The 11,631-nt window shown below is 42.1% G+C and overlaps 1 protein-coding gene across 1 annotated transcript in view; it reads left to right on the top strand.

Annotated features, from left to right (window-relative positions):
• Positions 1–4,661: 4,661 nt before the first annotated feature.
• Positions 4,662–11,631, top strand: part of ANKRD50 (ankyrin repeat domain containing 50) — a 42,123-nt gene continuing 35,153 nt past the window's right edge. Inside the window, exons 1-2 of the mRNA XM_061992791.1 lie at positions 4,662–4,838; positions 5,980–7,256. Coding sequence (XP_061848775.1) covers positions 6,778–7,256 — 479 coding nt within the window. The 5' untranslated portion in view covers positions 4,662–4,838; positions 5,980–6,777. The remainder of the gene's footprint in view (positions 4,839–5,979; positions 7,257–11,631) is intronic.

Raw genomic sequence — 11,631 nt, 5'->3', positions numbered from 1 at the left:
CACTATAGCATTCTCATTTAGGAGCTGAGGAATTATGTCCTGGAGAAATGGATGATAAGGTGGGTTGGAAACTGGCTGCAGGGCTTGGTTCAGAGAACGGCGACTAGCGGTGCAAGATCCATGTGTCAGCCAGTGACTAGCAGTGGCTCCAAGATCAATATGGGGGGCTGATGTTTTCCAGCACATTTCTTGCTAGCCTGGATGAAGATAAAGTGCAACTTGTGGAGGGAGGGCACTGCACTACACAGAACTTGCTGGTATGGTAAGCAGCCAGCTTCAGTCCAGAGGGAGCCTGTTGAATTCAAAATCAAACCAGCAGCAACCTTGTGAGGTTCAGTAAGAAGAGGTGCCAGAGCTCTGTGTATGGGACAGAAGAACCTCGGGCATCTCTCCAGGTTTGACAAATCACCATAAGACCAGTAGCCCTGCCGACAGGGGCTCACAAACATTGCAGTGGATGCCAGGCCAAACGCCAGGCCAAACACTGGTTGCCCACATTACAGGACTTTTTTGATTTTGTGGAGGCATGTTATATGATACCGAGAGGCCTAAGATCAAAGTGCATCTCACTCTAGACAGATTTTGTCTATGTCCTGGCCCTGCTTCCTCCCAGCTTCTTGAGCACTCTCAGTCTACTCACTGGCAGGATAGTGTGAGAAACAGAGAAGGCCTTGATGCTGTGCAAACGCTGCTTGGCAATAACTAAAACATTCCTGTGTTATCAACACTATTTTCAGCACAGATCCACAACAGAGTCCCGTACCAGCTACTAGGGAAAAACCAAAACCAAATCTCTATTCCAATCAAAACCAGGGCAGGGACTGAGACCTGAAATGTCAGTATCAGAGAAATGTCTTTGCCTAAATATTTCATGTGACAAGCCTTCCACTATTTGCAGGGAAATCATAAAAATTTTGCTAATGTTCGTTCTTATACTAAGTCTACACTATCTTTATTTATCATCAATTTCACTAATTTAACCTGTCAGAGAATGAAAGTTCCTAAATTAATAAATAATTATGCATAAAAATCAGTAACTTGAAGTTAGAAAAGTTGTTAAAATGACTACTACATGTTCAAGTAGATAATCATGCCTCGGGCCCACCCTTGCAAAACATTTTTCTTGGATGTGAATCACTGCCTACCAAAAGCTTTATCAAAGACATTACAAGCTTGCAAGGATTTGCAGCTCCGCTCCCTTTGCGTGCAGAGCCGCCTCCAAACTGGCTGGAATGTGCGTGCACCCAGACCACGGGACTCGCAGTAGGTCTGAGTCATGCACAAAACAGAGGAGACTAACTGATAATAGCACTCCGAACTACATACAAAGCAAAATTTTACATGTGCATACGATGGCTCAGATTTTGATGACTTTAAGTTGTGCTGCCTTTCTCATTGTAATAAATGCTGTTCTCTTCATATCCAAACAACCCTTTGAAACAGTTAAAATCACTGAAAGACATGTAATGATCTTCTAATATTCTGAAAAAAGATGCCGCAAACCATTTAGATTTCAGCTTAACCCACCCCAAGGGCTTTTCCAGTGTTGAAGACTTCACAACGCTACAACTTTCTGTGTAATCCTTTTACTAAGTTTCTCCTCGTCTTCTTAACTAGTACTGAAGTAAGTATAAAGCTGTACCTAAAAACCATGCATGACACCAAATCAAGTGCTGCACTGTGTCTCAGGTTAAAAAGGAAGGTTTCTGCAACTTTTCAAACAACTGAACCTAAAAAGACAGAGGTTTGGGTTTGTGGTTTTTTTTCAGAATGGAAATTTTGTCTTGTTTCATCTTTGTGCCTCTTTTCTGTCAGTCTTGTAGCCTGCAAGGTTGCATCCAATTATATCATAGTTGGTTTGCTATCTATCTCAAACCAAGTTATACAAAACCACAAAATAAGGTTTGGTTCTTATCCTGATACTGTCTCATTAACTACAGCATTGCACAATTGTATCAGTAATATCTGACCCTTAGCTATAATAATTCACTAGGATGATGTCATCTAAGCTGTCATGTTAATATAGGAGGTACTATGCAAATAAACTTGATAACAAAATGCCTTCCTTGCTTTTGAAGGTTGACTTCAGGGTCTTAGTTTTTTGTGTACAGATGAAAGATCTCAGCCTAAGCAGCTGTGCTTCTTACTTCATTACAGTCTCATTTTTTTAACCCTTTGAACTTTTTTTAGGGTTTTAAAAAAGTCTGTATGCTTTTGCTTCCCAACAGTAATCCAGGGGGTCAATGCAAGGCCACTACCAACCTTCACCTTTAGGTGACACATACATCCTTTTGGAAATAAGTGTGCAGGCCTTAACTGTGGATCTTGTAATATTTTTCCTTGTTTTGAACAAAGGATAAAAAATCCTACTACTGATACGGGTATAAATGTATTGTAGGCCAGACACATTTTTTTCCTATTTCTGTTCCCTGATCTCCTCTTCTCCTTCACCTTTTCACTCCCACAAGTACTTAATACTCCTCATGGTAGCTGCAGAAGTGAAATCCTGAAGAGAAACTTTGCTCAGATGCAGTATTTACGTATTAGCATGGAAGGGTTAGCATTTTTACAATTATCGTCTAGAACTTCATGCCATTCCTCCTGCAGTGGTATACTCATGTCAGACATTGTAAGATCTTACAGCATCTTTTCATGTAAACTTGGTTTAGTTTTGCCTTGGTCATCAGAAAAGTAGAAGCTACACTTTCTTCTGGGTCTCACCACTGACCATTTTCATACCAATTTTTTCTTCTTGGATCATCTGCCAGTCTAATGTTTGTGCCTAACACCTGTCTCTTAAGGTGTTAAATCTGCAATTGTTTCTTGAGGGTCTTTTTAGAACTTCTTTCTGTCTGTCAATATCTGTTTTCTCTCTACTGAACTCCAATGACCAGATCTGCAATTCCATCTCTCCAAGTGTTACCTATTTCTATTCCTTCACTGTTAAAAGACGGAAAAAAGAAATTAAATTTTTAAAAAAATTAAAAATGATACAATTCAGAGTCTCTTGGAACTTGTAGTGGCATCAGTGTTTTAAGTCTTGAGTTTCCAAAACATTTTAAAAATTGAAGGCTGGTACAACTGGAGAAAAAAAAAAGCCTAGAAAAGACTATTTGCCTAAAGTACATGGTTTAAAAAAAAAAAAAAAAAAGTACAAAAGCTTAAAAAAACCCCCTCCAAAACAACCACACAACTTTTTCTTACTACTAATCTTATTTCTGTTTCTTCCCCCACTCCCAATTGCTTTGCAAATTTGTAAGTCATTGCTTCCAAAGGTTCTTCAAACTTGTTCTACTGGTTTTCAGAAGCAGGCAGACTTGTTTCTCTAAGTTCTTCAGTATACCAACTGAATTTATTTCATTTTTCATTTTGCTCCGAAGGCCTCTAAATGACTGTTCTATCATATGGATATGTTCAGTGTGTACTCCATGGTACTTTAGCTGGTATATGAAACCATATAGAGCCACACTAAAATGAAGGCACTATTTAGTAATCATAAAGAGTTTGATGTAACAATGAATGAAAAAGTGCCTTATCATAAATAGTGCAGTCAGTTTCAATGGAAGCAAATTTTCATGAACATTCTTCCCTCTCTATCATGCAGCTAAAACAGAGCTCTCCCTCTTGTCATGAGTGCAGAGGGCTTCACATGGGCCTCCTAAAGGTGTCCAGTAGCAAGTTCTACCGTATCTTCTTCCACATTATGGCCTGTGTTTCCACTGGTTTGTAAGGATCCATAAATTGTAAAGCTCAAGAGTCACCATTGTTGTGGTGTATGACAAGTGTCTCTCTGGTTGGGACTGAACCTCGGCTGTACTGAAGCTCTGAGGCTCTCAGCAGAGATGTAAACATCATTTTCACTTTTGTGCATCACCAGATCTAGAGGGGTGAAGCATTCAGAATTCCCCCATGCATTTCATGAACCTGTGCTTTGCCGTCATTGTAATGAAATTCTATCTGAAAAGGCCCAGCTCAGGACAAAAAGACAAAAGGCAAGAATGGGGCAGAAGTGGGGAAAAAACCCCAAAATATTAGGCCTGTTCTTAGTTAAAGTCAAAGTAAGGTCTTGCATCAGAGGGCTCACACATGCATTTCCACACCAGTTGGGATCAGGAATGGGGCGTCCCGAGGCCAACTAAACACCTCGGTTTTCTCTAACACGAATCTTTATTTTTCAAGTTTCGCTGCACTCGAACGGTGCCGGGGCTAGCACAGCCGAGCCCGGAACCGAAAGGACCGTTGGTGACGCCGCGCCGCAGGCACGGCGCCCGGCTGCGCCTGGCCACGCCGCTTCGCCCGGTCCCTCACAGCACCGCCCCGCCATGCCCGCGGTCCTCAGCGGATGGAGCCGCGCGGCCGCCCCCTGCAGGGCCGCGTCGGGACGGTCCCGCCGCTGCGGATGCTGAAGAGAAGCGGGCGGCCCACAGACGCCGGGACAAAGCCCAGCGCGGTGAAGACAAGTAGCGGGCGGTGATGGGACGTCGCCGGTAGTCTCCCTCCGCCGAGGACTACTTCGCCCCAGATGTCGGGCGGCATCCTACCGCCCGCCTCCGCCGCCGCACGCGCTGGAGAGGAAGGGGGCGGGGCGGGTGCCGGAGGGGGCGGGGCGGGGCGGGGCGAGGCGAGGAAGGGACGGGCGGAGGGGGTCAGGGAGGCGCCGGGGAGAGTACCAAACGGGCTGAGGCAGCCGCGTACCGGGCTGGCTGGGGCCCTGGCACGGCGGCGCCGGGGGGCGGGAGCCCCGAGGCCCAGAGGAAGAGGAGGGGCGCGCTGCGCCGCCACGGGGAGACTCTGGAGGAACAGCAGCAACCTCAGCCGCCGCTGGGGTGACGGGGGAGGTGAGCGAGTAGCAGTGGGGAGGCCCCTCACCCGGCGGCAGGGGAGGCGGTGGTGGCGGCGGCGGCGGGTCGTCCCTGGCAGGGCGACTGTGGCGGGGCGGGCGGTACCCGCCGCCTGAGGTGGCCAGAGGGCTGGCACCGGTGCGCGGCGTTGGGGATTAGAGGAGATTGACTGCCGGCGGGCTGGCAGCAGGGTGCCCCGTTGGGGCCCGGCCGCGTTGGCGGGGTGAGGGGTGCGATGGCCGAGATCGCTGTACGAAGCCGAGTGTGTATGAGCTGGGGGAGGGGAGCCGGGGACAGGGCGTGTGTGCTCGAGCCGGGGGAGTGGGAGGCAGATGAAGGGCGAAAGAAGAGGAGGAGTGGGGGGAGCTGCCCAGCTGCTAGCTTGACCTGGGGGTTCTTCAGAGGGAGACGGTCGGGCTGCCAGGGTGCAGCTGAAGTGACTTTTGAGCCGTATGTGTGTGTCAGTGCTCCGCTGAAAGGCACGGGAGCGGGGCTTTAAAGCTTAGTCCGGGATAAAGGGCGTGTTTGGTTTTGTGGAGTGGGTATCCTGGTGGGTACGGAGCTCGGCCGAGGGGAATGGAGTGGTGACATGGCCAGCGAGAAGGCGTGAGGTGTGGGCGGGTGGGGGTGTTAAACCGTGACCCCGGAGTCTGCCAGGCGCCCTGCTGCCGGCGAGTCGTGAACAAAGAAGTGTGCAAGGAGCCGTCGGTAGCTCTCCCCGGTAAAATAAACTTAAAAAAAACCCATCCCACGTCCGTATCCGGCAGTAGAAAAATTGGGTAAAGAGAGATTTCGGCGATGAAGCCCTGATATAAAGAATATTTCTTAAGATGAATGAGCATATTCACTTGTCCCCGGGAGAAAATGCAGGACTTACTGCTCTTGTGATTTTGAGGCCACTGTCATATATGTTTATTGGGGTTTGTTATGGGGTTTTTTGTTTGTTTTTATATGAGGCTAGGTGTACCTTGTAACAATAGATTTACTTTCAAAAAGCTTTTTAGATTAATTTGATTTCATAGTATGAGCAAAAATAAAGAATAAGAGCGCTTGACTTTACTCTTTGTTGTCTGCATTTTGCAGTTGGCTGGATTGTGACTTGCACGTAGGGTTAAAAGTGCTGTCTTCTTTATTTCAGAGCTCTAGGGGAAGATGTTGTCTCTTCTGACATCTTGCGATTAAGATACCTGAGAACAGGTTCAGTAAGAATCCAAGTTGCTGAAGAAGATGCTTACAAATGTATTGAAATAAGAAGCTGTAAACGTGTTGTTTTTCTGTCCTCTGTACTGCATAAGAAACCATAGTCTGAAGCACTTCTCAGACACTCATCCAGATGTATGAAGTCTGCAAAGCTCACTCTCCAGACTGACTGTTTCTTAATAAGTGGTGCTTACCCACATTTGTGGTATGTATATAATACTCTGAAGAAAAATCGCTTTCTCTATAGAATTCCCAGAAGGAACATTTTATTATGGACAACTTTTTCTGGATGTATATCTAGAGAGATTAGTGCCTAGAGTTGAAAGGCATTTAGTATACACTGAAAAGTTGGCTTTCCTTCAGTTTTTCCAGATGTATTATCTCCCCTGTATGCTGGGAACACACACAACTTCATAAACTACAGATGCAGCTATGGAGCTGTATGAACTTTTGAGCCTAATGAGAAATATTATCGAGCATTGGTATCAGACACCGCTTCACAATGTCAGCCGAACTGTGATTTTGTTACGCCAATCATAATAAAAGCATATAAATGGAATGACACCCTTCCTGAGAAGACACTGTGAGGTTTTATGAGAAAGGTTAACTGTTTACCATAACCTCTGTCAAGTTCCATGCAGAAGACTTTTCTGTGCAAGATGAATGCATATCTCCCTACTCTGAGCTGTTGAAGGTGTATTGCTGCTTATGACAAATCCAAGAGAAGCTTTATAAAATGGCTCAAACCAGCTTGCTGCAGGGAAAGCAGTTTTACTGTAGGGAGTGGGTTTTCCACAAGCTTCAGCACTGCCTCCAGGAGAAAGCTAACTGCAGCAATAGTGCTGCCAACAAACCATCTCTTGTAGCGAATTCTGGGAATAATACTGGTGTTGTCTCTGGGAAAGGAGCTGCCTGGGGTGTATTGTTGGTAGGAGGGCCCGGTAGTGGGAAGACGGCCCTCTGTACTGAGTTACTGTGGCCAAGCTCACCTGCAAACCTACAAAGAGGCTTACATCGTCAGGCTCTAGCCTTCCATTTCTGCAGGGCCCAAGACTCTGACACACTGTGTGTTGGAGGGTTTATTAGAGGTTTAGTTACACAAATCTGCCGCAGCGGACTGATCCAGGGATATGAGGACAAACTAAGAGATCCTGCTATTCAAAGTCTCTTGCAACCCGGGGAATGTGAGAGGAACCCTGCTGAAGCATTTAAAAGGTAAAAACAAATTAAAAAAAAACCCTATCAAAATAAAAGCCAAATTAAAAAAAAATGCTGTCTCCTGTTTAGGTCTTCCTTCCAAAAAGTCTAGGATGCAATTTAAAACATGTTTGTTTCATGGCTTGTTACTTCTGTCAGAGCTTGCAGACCTTCCATGGAAAAATTTGTTTGTCCTTATAGCTGACAAATAAATACTTACTTTGTAAACAAAATTTACTATTAATAGTGAATTTATTTACGTTTCAATATTAATACCCTCAGATGTAACCGGTGTTTTGAAAATACTTTAAAGTAATGGGCTCTAGAGTTGAAGATACCTACTCAGTGGCCTTCATGTGCCGTAAAGGTAGGGCAGCTGTCCTTTATAGACCTTAAACAGACTTTATAAGACCCTCGCCAGAGCTTCCAATATTGTACTCTAAAAGGAAACTGGACTAATGGATCTCTGGGTCTGATCCAGCACATCGGTTTTATGTTTGTCTAAAAATATGCAGTTGGAAAATGTCAATTAGCTCCTTATGTTACTTCTCACAATATGTACAGATAGGTCAAATCATTACTGCTACTTATTTTACAATTATTTCAAAATGCTGAGCTTGTCAAAAGCCTCATCCTGCCCCTTCAAAAGTTTGTCAGCTATCTAAGCTGAATTAAATTTGGGTTTTTTTTTTTAATTGGTGTTCCCCAACAAATGAAAGTCTGTTCAGTATGTTGCCGAGTGTTGTTTCTTTACCAATGCTAATGTGTATATATATCCATAGATCACTTAGAACAGTATGCTATCTTAAGCATAGCCTTTCCAAGCATGTTTCTATTGATCTTTATTATTTTGGGTCACAATGAAGGAAAACAGAGAAAGGATAAGGCTTGTCTCTAGCAACAGAGCTTCAATTGATTGTGTTACCAGTATAAAACTTTTCCTGGAATATTGGTTAAATCGGAACTTTTTAGTATTGTGTAGTGACATAACTTTTTGTGGTACTTCAGGGTTTACTGAACAATGTTTGCAGTATTAAAAAAAAAAAAATCTTCTTTTTAGTTTTTTTTCCTGACTACTAAGACTGAGTAAACAAGTACTGAGGTTGAACTGTAGTGCTTGCTCATATTGTTGTGGTGGTGTAAAAGAGCCTTCTAGTTCTGATGGCTGTTACGTCCTTGCCTGCTGAATAAACAGGATGCATGTTTACATTGTTCTCAGTGTAATGTCTTAAATAGTCTCAACCAAGATTAACTCTGGATATGTTTTGTTTGTTGCTAACTGAAGATGTGATTTCTAGCAGCTACTAAGGTCCTAATTTCAGAAGTATTAAGCCTTTTCAATTTCTGATGACTAAAACCTTGGTGAAATTAAGTCTGTAAATGAAATAGCTGGCTGGCCATCTAGCTTTAGGTAGTCTTTTAGAGTCATGGAAGTGGATTGATTTGGTGAGAGACAGTTTATGTTTAAAAGTCTACTACAAGGAAATCTTAGTAATTTATCGAAGAGCTGGATTTCTTCTTTTTCTAAACATGACTGCCTTACTCCCAAGAACAGGAACTAAATAAATGTCTTTAAACAAAAATGCTACATAGAAATAGAAATGGTACTTGTACGGCAGACTAAGCTTTTTAGATAAGACCGATTTTTATAAACTCGTGGTGTAATGATGAGCACTTTGAGTATTTAGGTCGATATACAAAGTTCTTGGGTTTGTAGTGGAAAACACCTGCTCCTAGTCTTTCCCTGCTCAAATTTTGCAGCAGTGATTGTGAATGCTTATTATGCAAACAATACTACAAAACTATTGTAGTACAGCAGCTTCAGTGAAGGAGAAATTTTTTTTTTTTTTTTTTTTTTTTTTTTTGGCCCTTGATGTATTCCCTTACTACCCACTTACCCTGTTCTGTTCTCAAAACAGCTGTGGTAGATAGTCTTCATTCTCATATTTCAGATTTCAGGGAGATGAGGTGTTAGAGACAAGGTGCTGTACTGGGAATATAAGTTTTCAGCACTGTGGCAGGGGACCAGGAGATGGCTGTTGACAGCAGTACCATGAGCTTGTTTTGCTGCCTGTATGATACAATCTCTGTCCACAAACACGAGGAACTTGGCAGTCGCCTTCCCACCATCAGATACTTCAGTCATTTGTTAATTGGACTTTTGTTAATTTTCAAAACATGCAAGAAATGATTCATGAAAATACAAGTATTTTTCATAGTTTCTCAGACTTACCATTGAGCACTTCAGTATTCTGGTTGACTGTGTATACCTCTGTTCAGTGAAAGTTATAATGCAAAATGTTCTACGAAGACTTAACAGTTAGCTGATTACCTTTTGCATTGTCTAAAGGCACTGAAACAGCATAAAGCTTTCCTCTCAATGCCCCATTGATTTTTAACTTATTTAACTTACTCAGTAGAAGAAAGATCTTTCTTTAAAGGCACTGTCAAACTTTTTCTTTGCTTTGCATGACTGCTGCAGTCTCAGCTATGTATTCATGGCCTAAAATGGAAAGACTTAAGTGCTAAATAAGGTTACACCATTTTATTTTTGTGCTAATTGTCCTAGAAATAGTAAGGAAGAAAATCTTTTTACTGCCTTTTCATGTGTGAGCTTATAAACAATATAAAGTTAATTAGTTAAAATAGTGAATCTTTCTGAAGAATGTTTTTTAAATAAGTTTTCAACAATCTTGGTCACAGTGATACACGGGCAAGTGGTAACCTGGTGAGCTAAGACTTTCTTCCTTCTGTTTTAAAGTCTTTTCTGAAAAACTTCTCATGTATTTGTAATCTTATCATGCCCTAAAAATTATTTTGGGGCAGATCTTGCAGATTTGAAGAGCTGGAAGGGCTGGTCTAGATCAGTGTATTTAACAAGCATATGTTGCTGCACTGACAGCTGAGAGAAAGAACAGCCACTTACAGCACTGCTTCTGAGGCACTTCTGCATGCAGTAGTGGAGCAGAAAGCAGTCTTTAATGTAAGGGAGAATGCTGAAGCTTCACATGCAAATTGTAGGTGAAAGTGAAGCAGAAAGTTTAAAATAAAGGGCAAGGACTGTTACTAATTCTAAAAGCAGGAACAAATCATGTGTTAAACTGAGGAGAATTTGATGGAAAAGGTCTATTAAGCTATTCTTCCATATTTACATAGAAAAATCAAAACCAGAATAACTCAAATTTTGCAATACTATGTCTAGGGTTCTGAATGGTATTTAATTTTTGTTTTACTGCAGCAGGTTTATGCTGCCAGTGGTTGGTAGGAATCGATTATCCAAGGCCACGAGGACACAGATGAACTCTGATAGAAACCATGGATAATATTGAAATTTGTGCAATCTAGATGTAAAAAGACCTTTTACCCTTACGATCCTTCTATTACCTTTGTGTTTTTCAGACGAAGGAAAGGATGTTCCAGGGTAAGACAGAGCTTTCTTAATTCACAGCCCAAAAAGTGGACATTACTAGAAGTGTAGACCTAGTTTACTCTGCAGAGTTGTTTTTTATTTTTTGCAGTTGTTGCTCTGAGTTTGAGAGGCAGCCATGACCAGAGCGCCTGAATCAGTTTAAAGTAATTTACAGATAGAGCATGTTTGTTAAATAACAATGATTTTAAGCAGGAACTAAACTCATGTTTAGTGTGTGTTGGTCTAGTATACACTTAACAGCGAAATCGGAATTTTGCTTGAGTGAATTGCTGAAATTAGTAAATATCCCCTAAATGCTCAATTTCTGCATCTCCCTGCAACTTTGCTGTCACCCACAGGTGAAGTTTCTTACTGTATTCTGCATGTCTTTTCAAGAAACTTCAAATCTTCTGAGACTTTTCACATACTTATTTTTCACCCATTGAATTTGGGTCAGTGATGTTTAAGTGTTTTTTTTAATTTGTGGTCTCCTAAATATGCATTGATAAAGTATTTGTAATACAGCTACTTTAATGTAAGATGGTCTGATTAAGGAGATTTTTATTGAGGGAAGAATTCAGCTATGAATTCAAGCTTCCACTTATTTGCATTGCTGAAATTGCATATCATACAAGTAGTTGGCCCCGATCCATAGGGACATAAGAAAAAAAAACAAAAGAAAAAAAAAAAACCAAACCTGCTGAGCAAATTTGTGATAGTACAGTAACTTCAGAGAACTTCTTTCAAGCTGATGTTAACATCTTCTTTACCAAAAATGAATACAATGGTGACTGGCCCAGAACTTAAGTATCATTTTTTCAGAAAGAACACCAAATTACTTTCTCTATGCATGCTGATACTAAGTCTAAGAAAATTATTCCTTTTTGCAGATTTCCAGACAATCACAGCTTTTCTTCTGTGTTTAACTCATGATCTCTGCTTCTCAGACTTGAAAAGGGAAGCCACAAAGAGTTAACTAAACTG

This window comes from Colius striatus, chromosome 3 (assembly GCF_028858725.1).
Source record: "Colius striatus isolate bColStr4 chromosome 3, bColStr4.1.hap1, whole genome shotgun sequence".
Classification (NCBI taxonomy): domain Eukaryota; kingdom Metazoa; phylum Chordata; class Aves; order Coliiformes; family Coliidae; genus Colius; species Colius striatus.
Note: the sequence above shows the minus strand (reverse complement) of the source record. Positions and strands in the feature narration are given on the sequence as shown.